This window comes from Myzus persicae, unplaced genomic scaffold (genome assembly GCF_001856785.1).
Source record: "Myzus persicae strain clone G006 unplaced genomic scaffold, MPER_G0061.0, whole genome shotgun sequence".
Lineage (NCBI taxonomy): Eukaryota > Metazoa > Arthropoda > Insecta > Hemiptera > Aphididae > Myzus > Myzus persicae.
The window spans coordinates 45,417-61,878 of record NW_019104091.1 but is presented as its reverse complement, the minus strand read 5'-3'; the positions used below and the strand labels follow the sequence as shown (position 1 = coordinate 61,878).

At 38.1% G+C, this 16,462-nt stretch overlaps 1 protein-coding gene across 2 annotated transcripts in view; it reads right to left on the bottom strand.

Annotated features, from left to right (window-relative positions):
- Window positions 1-2,238: 2,238 nt before the first annotated feature.
- The window catches only part of LOC111038637 (frizzled-5), a 53,796-nt gene continuing 39,572 nt past the window's right edge, over window positions 2,239-16,462 (bottom strand). Inside the window, exons 1-2 of one of the 2 annotated variants that reach the window (XM_022321822.1) lie at window positions 16,017-16,458; window positions 2,239-4,905 (exon numbers count right to left, since the gene is read on the bottom strand). In XM_022321822.1, the coding sequence (XP_022177514.1) occupies window positions 2,850-4,760 (1,911 nt within the window). In that variant the 5' untranslated portion in view covers window positions 4,761-4,905; window positions 16,017-16,458 and the 3' untranslated portion in view covers window positions 2,239-2,849. Of the gene's footprint in view, window positions 4,906-16,016; window positions 16,459-16,462 lie in introns of those variants that run through there. The other variant, XM_022321823.1, reaches the window with a different exon arrangement.

Genomic DNA, 16,462 nt, shown 5'->3' with positions numbered 1-16,462 from the left:
CCCATAACAACTGTCAAAATCAATAATGTATCAATTATCTTCTATTTAGTATAATCTATCACGTGACCGTCGAGGATCTATTTCGATTTTACAAAATATGCAAGGTACATACGACACACCAGAAAATATAATACGTGCGAATATAATTATTTCTGAACCAGCTGTGTGTCGTAGAGCTGTCTCAGTACGAGGAACCTGTGAATAATATAATTAACAGCCCCTTGTGTCCCACCCGTAACCCTAGGAAAATTGGCGACGCGTTTCATGTAACCGGAAGTGATTATTAAACTAATTTTACGGTAATGTGCCACTGCTCAACACTTTGCGAACGGTGACGTGAAAACGGTTTGATCGAGATAAGTTGAGAGTTGGACAGCACGGCGCGGTGGACAACGGGACAGTATGACCGTTGTTCGGACGCCCGCGGCGGTCACTTCGACCGTGGTATAAACTCGGACGGTGTGACCGCAGTATACGTAAATTCGACAACCACCGTGTTCATGGTTTAAAACCGTGTTTACAGCTACGTCGTCTGTCGTAGATTGTGCTCTGCTCAACTCCAGGAATTTTCTGGTAGACCGTGGTTAGCGAATGGATACCGCGATCACAACGGTCAATCAGAATACGTCGTATAATATTTTTAATCTAATTTTTTATGTGGTCCGCGGAATTTTAATGCATTTTCAAAATGGCCCACAAGGTCGTTTGGGTTAGCCACCCCTCTTCTACTGTATTATTATTATGACATGCCTAGTGCATGTATAGAATACTGAATACATCATTGATGCATTTGTAAAATCCAAGTTAACGTAGGAAGTTAAGTAAAGTTGACGTTATGACGATTTTTAGAATAACTATGCAACTTCGTTCAAATTATCTATAAATTATTATAACGTGTATTTAAGATTGTGAAGTCCAAATGTATTAACTATTAAGTTTTGGTGAAATACTGCACCGTCCGTCAATTTTTGAATGGTAAAATCGGAGTTTAATAAAGTTTAATATTTAATTTTATTTGATTTAAGCGTAAAAAGCTGCGAATCATTATATACAAATAGGATCCTCAGCTTTTCTCGTGTTCCTTGAAGGATTGCTTTTAAATTAGAAATTAAAATTATCCATGTAGGTACCTATACGATTTGCACTTACGTTTGCACTTACGTTTGCAATTATACGTACATAATATGTGACGCTGGTCGCTGACACAACACGCGAAGAAAAGTTAAAATATCGTATAACGCTGACCAAGTAATAACGTATTGAATATAACAAGGTATAAAAACACATTTTGTTTTTATTCAGCATATTATTATTGTGTGAACGATGCTAAAAAAAAACCTTTCAAAAAATCACCTTGTATAAAAAAATGTACAATATTATCGTAACATTGATAATTGAGTTTGTTTAAAAAAATTAATGATGTACCTAGGTACTTGTAGTAACCGAAGTAACACATTGGTACCGTAAAAAAATAAAATCAATGTATGTCGAATTATATACTATACCTAATATAGGTATTAAGTATTAAACGTTGTATATTACATTCACATACACTGTCATAAAAGCTTGACTTAAGTATTTACCTTATTATGACTAATTCATTAATCATTATCCAATCATTGAGTCATTAACCTGTTGGCAGGTTGGCTGCTTAAAATATATAATTAAAAAAAATTAAATTATTAAGAAATAATGAAGGAAAATTCATGGAAAATATTTCATTTTAAGAATAATTTAAATTCAAGTCCATTCATTGAAATTAATGATGAGATTCTCTAGGTTTTTTTTATTGTTAGTTCACGGAGTCAAAAAATTTACACCAAATTATGAAAACATGAAATGTACAATTTTTATTTAAAACATATTATATTATGTACAGTATTTTCTGCTACAATACAGTAATATATATTATAAATAGTATAAATAATTTGTATGCATGAATAATAAACTTACACGTATATGTTTATAATAATATTATCACTTAAAATTTACGTATACAGTTTGTTTTTCGTATATATCATATATGGGCAGTAAAAGAGACAAAAAACGTCTAATATAAATAAATTGGCTTACAAATAATCAAGTTTATATACTCATCAAATAAATCATTGGAATCATATACTATATTGCACGAGTTTGGACAAGTCATATTTCTGTTATTTGTTCTTTGGAAAAAAAAGAGTTAATTATAGTAATTTCGGGTAACCGAATGTTGTCTTTTCCTTTTTACATTAATTACAGTATAAAAGGATTCCTTAATGTTAACACAAAACAAAAAAATACACAACTTAACTTCTACGACTAGTATACGCTTCTTAAATTTAAAGTTATTTACAGAATAAAAATAACATAAATAAAAATTGAATGGGGAAAGCACCAGAAAATAAACCTAAGGCCGACGGGGTAGCTACAAGTTTTTTTGTTTTGATTTGTTAACTAGTCAAACCAGTCGAAAACGTCACGTAAGTAATTTGGTTTAACGATGGAGTTACATTATATTTTACTATTTTTGGTGTGAACCACGTAGGTACCTATTGTAAACAAAAAGACACGTCTATTTTCGATGTGATGTGTTCCCAATGCCGGTTCTAGGTTATAAATGTGGTGGGAGGTTCGTCTGTTCTAGTAGGAGGTATATTGTACAGAAATAATAATAAAAATAATAATAATAATAATTAAAGTACATATCGAGATCATATTTTATGCTTCTGATGGGTTATCGGTTCATCATTGTTCCTCCTGCCGACCCTTTAAAGAGGACCATAGTCACTGAGCCCCGTGGTAGAGGGCATCATGTCCTCGGACGGGTCTGGTTGCTCGTAACTAAGGGCAGGAGTGGCGTACTGATGTCATACGTGGCTAAGCGGAGCCTGTTTGATAATGTGGTGGTGTAGGCTGGACGATGGGGCCAGGTGGTGGGACGAGGGCAGCGTGCTACCCGGGACGGACGGCGCCGGCATGTACTGCAACTGCTTGCGTTGTTTTCCCGGATTGACGAGCACCGGGTTGGGACCGCCCTTAGACATGCGGCCCCCGCCGCCTCCGCCACCAACTCCGCCTCCACCAAACAGCCGACGGGACAGGCGCTTCCACGAGCCGACCGTCTTGCCAGACCATATCCACACGCCTGACGTGACACCCATCACCAGCGTCATGAAGTATTTGAGCATGAGCATGGTGTACACCGGCTTGGTGTCAGGGTCCGGTTCGGAGCATGGGCACGCCAGGTGGGCCACACGGTCTGGCATATACCGTGCTTCGTAGTAGTGACATCCGATGACGACTGAGGCGGGCACCGTGTACAAAACGCTGAACACGCCGATCCGGATCATGAGCTTCTCCAGCTTGTCCGCCTTGCTGCGGCCCACTTGCTGCTTAATGACGTTCCGGATGCGGAACAGTGACACGAACCCTCCCAACAGGAACGATATGCCCAACGCCAGGTAGACGACGAGCGGCGCCAGTACGAACATTTTCAAGTTATCCGGGTTCTGGTTGCCCACGTAACACACACCGGCGAATGCGTCCCCGTCGACGGCCGACATGACCAGCACACCCAGTGACTTGACGGTGGGTATCAGCCAAGCGGCCAGGTGGAAGTACTGTGAGTATGACGCGATCGCCTCGTTTCCCCACTTGAGTCCAGCCGCCAGGAACCATGTGAACGCCAGTATGACCCACCAGATGGAAGAGGCCATGCCGAAGAAGTAGAGTAGCAGGAACACAAGCGTGCACGGCGTGGGCCCAGACGCGTTGTACTTGACAGAACCGTCGGGCTCGCAGGCGACAGCGTCGTGGCCTGAGTAAACTCGGATCAGGTACCCGAGGCTGACCATCAGGTAGCAACCGGAGAGGAACACGATCGGCTTTTCCGGGTACTTGAACCGCTGCGTGTCGATAGTGTACGTGGTAAGTGTCATCAACGTGGTCACACAGCATATGCTCGACCACAGGGCGATCCAAGTGGACGCAAAATCTTTTTCTTCGTCGGTAAACAGCACGCTTCGGCACGGCATCGCGCAGTTGTCCACGCCTGCCACGGACACGCCACTGCGATTGTACCGGACCGAATCCCTGTCGATGGCCACTAGTGGAGGCCGGCACTTGCACTCGCACCCGTCTTCGTCGCCAATACCACCGCCGCCAAACGCATACTTCTCGCATCCCTTGGCCCTGCTACCCGGCTTGCACTTATTGGCCGGTGACCCGGTTGGTTTCTTGGTCGGCTTGACTGGAACGTGCTGCTGCTGTTCGTACACGTCCTGGGCCATGCACAATTCCGGGCCGCCGTGCACTGGCAGCTTGTCGCACTGCATCTTCTCCGGCCAAACGAACCCGTACCGCTGCATAACCGGCAGACATCCGTCGCGGGCACGTTCGCACACACTCCGGCACGCCTGCAGTGGTCGTTGGTACTCTTCGATGCAAATGGGCGTGTACACGGAACACAGGAAGAACTTAAGGTCGGCCGAACAGTTGATCTCGACCAGTGGCCAGAACTGATGCACCTCCATACCAGCCTCCTCCTGCGTCTCGTGGTTCAGCTGGTTTGGCATCGACGTCATGTTGTACCCGATGCCCCGGCACATCGGTATGGTGATCTCTTCGCAACGCCCCGGCACCGGCACGGCCGCAACACCGGCCCCAGCCCCCGGCAACGCCGCCGCCGTGTTCGTCACGGCCACCGGCTGCATGTTGCAGACGGCGGAGGCCACGACCGCTAACAACACGGCCGCCACTAGTGTCGGAGCTGAGCACATGTCTGCGACACTTCTTGGTTAGGTAACGTCCGGCGCGTGCGTTCGCGGTTGTAGTCCAACAAAAATGGATCCTTTTCACGCTCGAGTCTTGCGTGACGATGACAATTCCGAGTGGTTACGAAACTTCATGACCGTATCTCAACACCTGAAACACACGGATGCAAAAACGGGTAAATATTTTGCAGTCCAATAACATAATAGGTTAGGTAGGACTATAAGAGACATGCAACAAGGTTCATAACAAATTTTTGGGGGAAGAAATACACCTAGGTACGGTCTGGTTTACATACTACTTGCAAATAATAATAATAATTGACACTTTATATAAAGTCGGGGTCTCATCATACAATGCGGTGATTCGCCGAGCCCTCAAATAATAATATAATCTACCCGGTAAAACGACGTAAATATACGTTTGGTATCAGAGACCAGATGGAACGTTGACACGATATTTATAATGTACCCAATACAATATACATGATATATTAGTGATATATTTTATCAAAGCGAGTGAATGTGTGATTAGTTATCACTTACTCGTATTAGTTATAACTATAATAGAGAAAATTACAAATTAATTTTAATCGAAGGTAAAGAAGCATCTTATGCTAGTTTTTAAATGGATAAGAATAAGAAAACCTAAGTAATTTTTCATGAAAGTTAAATAATTTTTGTCAGTCTTAAATAGTTATTTTAATAAACCCATAACATTTTTAATAGGCACATGAACATTTTCTTTTAGTCAATGAAAAAATCAACGATGTTACGGAATTTAAGTCACCAGCTCAATATAACAATGCGTCTTTATATTTAAACTCGGGTTGTTTAAATATATAATGCAAACATGATTTTTTTCTATCCATAATTCAAATATGCAATACTATAACAACAATAATACATATTACGCTGCACAGTAAAAGATAAATAATTTGTACTTCTGTGATTCGTGAGGATGGATATTACTAACTATATATTTTGTAAAAAGACACTGCAAAATGAACATACCAACGCATACAATCCTAGCCTTAGTGATTGCTATTGTATATTATGGTACCTATATTATTATAGTATTCTGTTCTATACAATGATTACAATGTGTATTCGTATTGAATTCCACGAACGCTCCGGTCAAAGAAAAATACACATGCCAAAGATTAGTATTTTAGCGCAGTGTTGTTGCGTACGTTTCACGCGTGGGTCAGACGTGTCAAAATATATGGGGTGCTTCGGGAATGTATCGAGAACAGATGTATGCATTCATATGATATATTTTTGTTGAAAATGGTTACATGTCTTATGCATATATATATATATATATATAGTATATAATATATGTGTACACTGGACAGACAAACTCCAGAACGATTTCGGTGAATATTATTACATATTTACGATCTGTGACGTGATGAATGCATCATGACAGTTTTCACTTTCCACCCTATTCCGATCTCGGGGGTAAACTACATTACCGGTTGCTGAACGTTGATTGCTGTATACGACGAGGGTACGCTATGACGATGAAATCGAATTCCTATATAATACCTAATACATATGCAATATCTCGGCCCAATGCCGAAAACGAAACTAGAATAAGGGGTCCGGTAATTGCAGCGGAACCCGAACCGAAACGATTGAAAATGACGAGTCGTCGTGCTAACGAATTTAGTTACTATATATATCATATTGTATAATGTATATGTATATATATGTCTCGTCGTCTCGATGACAAAACTTCGTTATCTTCTTCGTCACCACCGACGACCGCGACGTCCGTATAATAATATATTATGCATATATACATATATATATATATACCCCATACAAAGTACACATAATATAATATATATGTGTATATATCATTTGAAGATGTACGAAATGTATAATCCCGTTTCTGAAATTGCAAGCCAGTATTTCTCCTACTCGAGGTGAATAGCGAGCAAATAACCACACCCCATCCCCTGCAGTCATCCACCCCTATATATACATATACGTGTGTATAGCATATACGTATAATATATTTAGTCGTAGGCGTCACCCATGCACCCACACACACATAGGTACGTCAATTTCATTGCTCCCCGTTTCGACGGCAAACAAAACGCGTCGGCCATATAATTCTATATCGGCCGCCCGTCTGCACAGTCGTGTCTAACGACGCGGAATCGTCATGTACAGCTTTTGTGGTGACGATGTCCTCCTCTGTTCGTCATACATATACATTATACGTGTCATATAAATGTCATGATATTTCTATACGGAGCACGTTTATTGGACCTTACGACAGCGAGACGTGTGCCCAGTGAAAATTATATTCGAGTTTGGGTGAGTTTGACTGCGGTGCAGAGAGTTTCGTTAGTCTACTACATCGTCATTCGTAATACATGGCACAATATTACATTATACCCAAACGAATCGATTTTCGAAAAGAGAAAAAAAAATCGTACACATACGCTCACAGAATCGGTTTACGTTATTACACAGGTACCTTGGAGACGTCGGACGGGTACGTTCAACTCGACGTGGTCGAGACGTATATTGTACGTCGTGTGTTGTGCTGTGCGCGCTTATTAACAGTTTGCGTGACAAATCGTCAAGACTACACAGTACACACACGCTCACACGAGGGTATATAATAATAATAATAACGATATGAATTATATATTATATTGCATATATATATATATATATAAATACATAATAACGAAACACACGCGGCTCACAATAGACGAGAAAAATAGATTGAAAAGCGATTTCGATGTACGCAGTACGCGTGTACGTGGTGTGCGTATAATACTGTATGTAGTCAGTATATACTCTGGTCGCGGTATTCCGTCTTCGGCCAATCTCGCTGGCAAGGAAATATAATATAATAATAATAATAATTAACAATCTCGTCGTCACATTATTCTCGTGTGTGCGTGTTGCTGCCATACGACGACACACCGGTGCAGTTGTTGTAGTAGTTATATTCATTGTCGCGAGCTCCTCCGGTGGTGCATCCAAGGCGCGGGCCCCGCGATACGGTCGAAATGTTTTATGTGTACGAACGACTCTCGTTGGCGTCCCCGACATGCTATTATCTCTTCTAGACGATCTCGGGGTCTTTTTATTATTATTATTATTATTATTATTTCTTTTTAAATAAATCGACTTGTCCGATGTGTCCGTCCGTCCGGTGGGTTATCGGGTTCTTTGTATCTCACGTTTTCCACCCGCTGCGATCCACGCCACACTCTCCGCAGCCGTCGCCGTCGTGATCGTGTACAGGCGCGGGACACAGATTTAAAATTATTAAGGACGACGTACGATTTGAATAAAACGCATCACATTTATTATTATTTAATCAAAAGCGTCGTGGTATACGGCGGTACACTTGTACCGGACACTCTCTTTGACTATATATTATTTAATATTAACAATATAATAGATACCTATTACATTAGGTGTCTTTAATCCAGTTTAATTGGAATGCTGCCGCCACCGTCGTTTCACTGATAAGACATATTTTGTCATCTCCAATAACAACATAGATATATATAATCTACAATTGACAGTCGACCGTATGGTGCACATAAAAACGTCCATTTGTATATTATATTTAAATTTTTATGTATACGTCTTTTGCTGTGACCTTAAGAATGTGCTTAAGTGTGCCGTAAACGGGCGATCTGATTCATATAGAATACGATCACGAGTAACACAATAATATAAACGCTTCAATAAGGGACAACGAGAAAAAAACCGTATTGGAATTATTTGTAAACCAAAAAAACGACCTCCCGCAGAGAAGTAAACATCGGGTAAGCTGAAATTTCACGGTGTCGTGTAATGTGTATGATACCGTGGTTCAAGTCATATTCGTCTTCGCCATGCACTCGTGTCTACATCGGAGGATGACGTTAAAATTGTATGTAAAATAGAATTCGAATATTGCATTTCAACCAATACCAAACAAGTGAATTTTAATTTTGATAATAATAAAACAACATGTCCGACATTATTTTGAGTTTATCGATAAGTGGACAATCCATTTCAGTCGATAAACATGCGGAATAACAACTTTGCTCGGGGTGAACAGAATTTTTCTACGTTCAACAAACAACCTTCATCGCGATTAGCATATTATATAAATCAAATGGTATAATATAGGTACACCACGGTCGTTCGTCCGACTCGAAATGCGCCAGTCGTCCTGTTTTGTATTATTATTATTTTTTGTATTCCCATTGTCGGTGGAGAATATTATACGTCAACGTTGTCGTCTTCGTGTATTATTTCAGTATGTAGCATATTATAGTAATAGGATTCTGAATATAATCGTGTATCGAAAAGAAAAAAAAGACGTATTATAGGACGCCAGCAGTGCAGTCCGCGTGGTCCGAAATGGGGACGACGTTTCATTCATGGAAACGGCACAAATAATATTTTATGCATAATATACTCGAGCCACGGAGAAGATAATAATATAATATTATACCGCCACGAGTTGCTCCCGTCTGTTGTATTCAAATGCGGTTCGCCTCAAAAACCCGGTAACCGGTATTCGCGAAACTTCTGCATGATAATCTCGTTCGCGGTGCAACGATGATTTTGAGTCTGCTGGCAGCATCTGTCCCGCAACGCATGTATGTCTATCCAGTATCCACACAATGCATTTTCCCGTATTGAAAACTATATTTACTAACTTTTGACCGGCCGGACAAAACTCAAGTTACGAAGCCGCGTTCATCATCATATCGCACCCGCGTGCACAGATCTGTGATGGTTATGTCGGCAAACTTGGTAAGTATATTATACCATTATTTATTATGTGCAACGTGTTCGCTATATACACTTTCGATCCGTTTACGAACGGCGTGCCTCAGTAGAAACTGAAACGACCTGAACGACGTTTACCTATCACACGGTTAACCTCTCGAATATTTTAACATTAATACTTCCAATCCAATTTTACGAAAAACAATTATTTGGTGGCATGTAGTGTTGTAATAGATATTGTAATACATTAGTATATTTTAACAAATTATGAGTTTACATTCGACGGAGACGCTCACTGATTAAAGTGTAACGATTTCGCGGTATACGATTAATGGCGCAGTTTTCAGAACGAGTTCACGAATATTTTACGATGCGAACAGTCCGACAGTGTGATAATATTATAATACCGTAGCGAGTTCGTGACGTCGATGTACAGTACATAGTACATTATAAAAGTATAATGTATAAAATATAAATGTATAATCATCGTCCCACAAGCAATATATTGTCCGCGTGCCTATGACGGAGGGTGTTTGAATAGAAGAACCGACGACGATCAATTCGATAAAATACGAGCAAACGTTATGAACTCTGCCAAAACGCCCAAAACCATGTTATGATAGTATCGCGTCGAAGACGATTGTCCGATTCATATAATAACGGCCGTCCTTAACGATGTAGGTATTTCGTATATTATTATATTTTCATCGAAGACGGTCGTTTCGATTTCGTGTTTTGTTGGTTACAACTGAATGCAGCGTGACCAGTAGTGTGGTATAATAAATAATAATATTCTACATTTCTACACCGTCGCGTTTGCTCACGATATTATTATATTAAACAACACAGGGCTACCGGCTGATAATTGGTAACCTCTATCGGTGCAGCACGATTGTTTATCACACACGCACACGATGCACCCGAGAGTGCAATACGGGAACGTCGCCGTCTGCCGGCCACGACGTGCATTTTTCTTTTATTATCTGATTCACGATGCACACTGCGCATGCAGTTCTTTCTACCTATTGTCTGAACGGGGGTCACGCGCCCATTTCCAGTTATTCAAATCGTCCATCGTTGGACGGTAACTTTATTTTTTCGTATTTATAATAATGCATAATATCGTGAGTCTTTTTTTGCACATCGAACTCTATTCGATGATATTCATTTTCATCGGGGCGATGAATATAGTTGTGCGTATGTTATATCATGATATTGAAATAGTATCAAACGCTTTGACGTCTATCTTAATATTATCCTAATAGTCTTCGACGGTGATGGTTTTTTTGTTTTGTTTTGGTAGGGGTGGCGGAGTGCAAAAGATAGTATTGCCCCGATCCGGCGGCGACATGCTAAAATATATCATAATGTGCGTGTTTACGTTTCACTGAAACCGGTTCTTGTAATATCCACGTCCCCGTGTATTGGTTTAATAAATTAATCGCGCGCGAGCGAGGGTCGTCCGAACACAACGGGTGGCCCGAAACGCGGTCCTCCTATATTATATTATTATTGTACAACGGGTGTGTATCGCGCGGAGTGGGGTAAAGATGTGTGTACTGCATACAAGATTTTCATCCTTGGAAAGAATTTCGTACAGGGTTTTGGAGATTTATCGATTCACCGAGACACACCTGAGTCTTGTTATAGGTGGATACCTCTTTAACCGTACACACTCGCGAGTCAGACAACAGGGCACAATAATAAGCGTAGGTTCCTGTACATTTTGGGTGCGTGTGTGTGAGCACGTGAAATGTAAACATTTTTCACTACCTGCGACGAGTGTGGGCTCGTCGTATGCATCGAACGTCGTAGAAGACGCCACAGGGCGTTTTATTTCTTTTGCTTTTTTTTTGTACATAATAATAATATTATAATAAAAGATAACGCGCTTTTAATGTTACACTTACAATTTTCAAATCACAACAATACGAATCGAGACATTGACGGAGGTACAACTGCAGAACGACTGCAACAGTTTGCAGTTCTCGGAACCACCACGGGTCATGGCTTCAGTAATATTATTATTATGATAATATGATAGTACGTACATTATATTTTAAAGTTTTAAACGTCGTTCAACTGTTTAAGACGTCGTTAATATTTAAATATGTGTGCTGAAGAGTAGAACGCGGGACGGCTCCCATTGTATGATACTGATAGATAAGGTTAAGTGATATAGGACGTCATAACAACAAACGTTTACAGCTGTCACGGGAATATAATACGGACGGAGAAGTTAAAAAATAAAAAAAACACCATTATATATACAATAGCCATTAATCATCCTCGGACAGAGCTGGTTTATATTATATATTATTATATTCACGATGGTTATAACTTATAATAATGTAATGTATAGATATAATAATATATGAACAGACATTGGTCCGAATACACAAATAATATTTTTCAAAATATTATAAGATATTGGAGTCTTGAAAATCCCAGAGTAACTGCAGAAATAGAAATTTTTTTTCATTTTTGGCGTCATGAGTGACGGGGGAGGGTGGGACGACGACGACAAATTTAATAACAACATAATAATATAATATAAAAAGGAGTTTAAGCCCCCCTCTCCTCGCCCACCTTACATAAACGCGAGTGCATTCGGAATGTATACAGTGTGGCGCGGTTGTACCTTCGTCATTCCGAGGTGACAGCTGTCTAGGAATCATTTGTAAAACGGTTTTTTCTTTTATCTCCTGTTGTATACAACGAGTTTCTTACCTGTCACGTTTTTAAGGATTGGCATGTACGTGCTATATACACACTAGTTTTATTTTTTTCTCGTTCTAACACCAGTGATTGTGTTTGAGTTATTAGTGTGTATTTGTCAATTGTCATAAGTATAAGAGAACACAATCGGTCGACGCTTAACAAGCTGGAGCTAGTTGCAGATAGGTATATAGAATGAATACGTAATTATCCCCCCCCCTCCGTCCTCGAGCATCGTACGTGTATATATTATGTATATATAGGCATATAGATACCTATTACATATTATATTCTTAACCGGTAAACGAAAACAATCGCTTCGGTCCAGAAACACTTATTATCCGCAAACATCATGTACATATTATGTACGGAAGCTTAAGTGTAATTTTCGACGCCTATTTAATATTATTCGTCCGGAGAGCTGCAGTTCTTATTATATTGTAATCTTTTTAGTTTTCGACACAAATATATTGGGGTGTGCGGATATACATTGTTTCGTATATAAAAAAAAAAATATATTTTTACAATAAAATATAATGAATCATGAATGAAATTTTCAAGAATGATATTGATGCTGCACACCACGTAAATCTATTATTTTGATATGTTGAAAATGTAGGTAATTATTATACAGACGTATAATGTAGCTTAACCATTTCTCGTTCTATAGTATAACATCGTGGTGCTTTATTGTGTACCTACCTACTATGTAGTTACAAACTGAACAATTCATACTGACAATTGTCTGTTGAATAGTAAGCTTGTATTGTTTTTTTGGTTAATTAGTAGAACCTCAAGGTGCCTAAATGGACATATGTACGAATTATTAAAGAACAATGGTTACACAATAGTTAAATATTCAAAGGCACATAATTAGATCGTTTTTTTTTAACTTTCTCATGTTACGAGCGTGTATTTTGTTAAAGAAATACTTCTAATTACAAAATAATAATAGAAGTTGATCGTTAGCACTTAGTTTTAGTAATACAGCATACAGTAGTAGTCAAACGATTCGAGATTTTGAATTATTATTATTAAAAAAAACCAAATAACACAGTCGTTACTCGTTATGTTTTTATTTGCAAGACTGGGGGGACGTTTATTTTTAAAAAAAACCCGCATAATATTATTGACCCATAATGAATATTATGTTTAAACAACCACACAGTGTTAAGTTGGTAAAAATAACAGTCCATTAATTTGATTAAGGGGTTATGTACATTTAATAGAAACAAATCGTCGAGTTCAAACATTTAACTATATTTAATATTTACAGGGATACATTTAAAAAGGGTTGTCTTGGTATTTCGAATCAACAACAGGAAGTGAAGATTGACAAGTACTTTGAAATCCCTAACGACACGTCATTTGACAATTATATTAAGTCAGACGGGTGTCACAGACACAACTGTGTTATGTTGAACCGAAAAGAGTTCAAAAACAATAATTTTCGTTTAACCCACTTCATTATTATGTTGAAATACAAACTATCGTTCATCAATAGAGTCTTTTTTGTTTTTTAACTAATGATTTCCACTTTAACACAATAAATAATAACTATACAAACATAACACGAATTATAACCATACGAAATGTAATAAACTCGATAAGTTCTATACTTAATAAAAACAGTTAGCACAATGAAGTTTGAAGAGCTTAAACATATTTTTTAGTCATTGTAATCGAGGGAAAGTTAATGGGAATTGCATAATCGCAATTTATGGGTGTTTTTTGACGTACTTTGAAGTGTAAATCCAGTTTCTACCCCGTAGTGACGGAGAATAATTTTATTGTTTATCGTACAGTACCCAGTAAATCACACCGACGAATAAATAATTATAATAACTATAAGTAATTCCATTATTATTAATTTGTTTGGATTTGCTTTTATGGTTGGTAATAATTATGTTATGTGCACGTGTGTGCATTCATAATATACATATTATCAGAAACTTGGTTTTTTTGTTTTTAAATAACTAAAAATAAAAATAATAAAGTATACAGGCAAATGTTTAGCTACTTATGGCGGGAAAATTTTAAAACGAGGGTCAAGAATTATTATACCTCTATAGCTTTATTCATTCAATAGATTAAACAATATTAAATATAATATAAGGTGCCCTACCGACTACCGAACCTGTACCCTACTCTACTATGGTATTTGTTAGTATAATACTGCTATATAGTTTACTCCAGATCTTATAATATACTAATATATATTTTTCTTCAAACAAAAGTATACAGGAGAGACGTTATTTTTTTATTGATTTTTACCTTTTGATTTACAAGACCAATTAGTGATAATTTATCGTTTTAAAATAAATGCGGTTGTATTGAAATAATTATTGAATAATGAATATTGTTTCATATATTTTATTTTAAACACAAATAAAATAAATGGTTTTGATTATACATAAGTAACTCGTTTCATAAGCTATAAAATATAATATGAAGTACCTCTTTGAAGTAGTTAATACTTTGCAAATTGCGAAAAAACAAACCAGATCTTTAATGTAAATATTTAGCAAAGATGTGCGAAAAAAAATAATACGAGTATTGAGTATTTATGGAGAAATAAAACAATCCTATTTTTAACGACTGAACTTTGAAAATAGAATTTATTTTGATTGTTATTAATATACCAATATTTTGTTACCGACCAAACAAAGTAATATTTATCGTATCATTGTTGCTTTTTAAAATAAAAGAAAACTGTTTAGTTTAATCATTGATGAGACTCAAGTATTATGAAAAAATTTTTTGTAAGGTAGATAATATATTTTTAGTGGGTTATGTAACTATGTATATAGTTGGCTGGTTAGTAAAAAATACAATAATATTATACAGTTGGTGGTCAGTTGAGAGTTCGTCACACAATTGATGATATCATTCGAAATGTCTGTAAGTATTTTTCAGATATAATTCATTAGAACTCGGAAGGTAAACCAAAAAGACGAATCAGCATTTAAGTGAAACATAAAACCACAGCAGAGCGACCGCGCCGATACCGGTTAGTGATTTTTTGTTATTCTTAATTTTATTATTGCAATGTTGTTATTATTGGTTTTGAAATCCATTTTGACATTTCGTAGAATCAAGTCACTCTATAACGTATTTTATCTGGTAATAATATATAATATCATATAAGGACGATATAAAAAAAAATCAAAAAAATCTGTGTATTAAACAGTGGATGTATAAAAACGACATATAATGTACATACCTACAATAATTATTATTGAAAGTAAACAAGAAAATTGATTTCAGAACAGCACAACTTCTTGCATTGTGTAGCATACACTATTATGTGATAACAGACCATCGTAAAATGTTATCGCGGGCGATACGGGGCGTATACTTACTAGATGCACACGATATTCTAATTTATAATATTTATAATGTTTAACCGAGTAGATACGTTTCACACGTGCGGCTAGTGTGTATTCTAAACCGCACACGCATATTAGATATACCTCATACATATTATGTATAGGTGTATTCGATTTGACTAGAAAATGTTTATAGTAATAAACCGGTTTGTGTGCGTTAAAAAACCCGAAAATCCCTCGTCCGGGCGGCGACTTAAGAATAAGACGGTACGATGGATGATAGGTACATTCGGTATATATAATATCGGTATGCAGTCGTCGCATGACTTAAGCGTAGGTCGCACGTCTATGACTTCGTATGACGTCGAATTGACGTGTAAAAGAGTCTCGTTGTATTATTATCGTTTCGGTCTTCAGGACGATAATCTATATTATGATTTCCATCACTCACCTGCGGCGAAAGAATACGGCGGTGACTGGCCAAGGGTTAGTGCAGGAGACGATCCTGCGGCTTCGTCCCGCCGTTCGCACTCGAAACGAACTCATTTGCGGCGCGGAGTCGCATAATAACAATATTACGAGTATTACTGTATTGATTTAAACGAACAAAAAATTACAACAACAACAGCCACTTAAATATAATAATACAATGCGGTGTACTCTATTGAAGCTCAGTGTACATGGTCGCATTTAATTATATCATCGAACAATTATTATCAAAAGTCGATGTTATTGTCATCTATACACGAAAAAGATCGCGCCGCGGCAAAACCGTTTCCTGAGCGACGAGATTCGACGCGCTAGCGCACGGCACGGACGACGTTGGACGACTGGTGCTCCGCGCGAGTATCACAATAGTACAACAACAGTGGTCTCCGATCGGTCGTCTCGGATTTA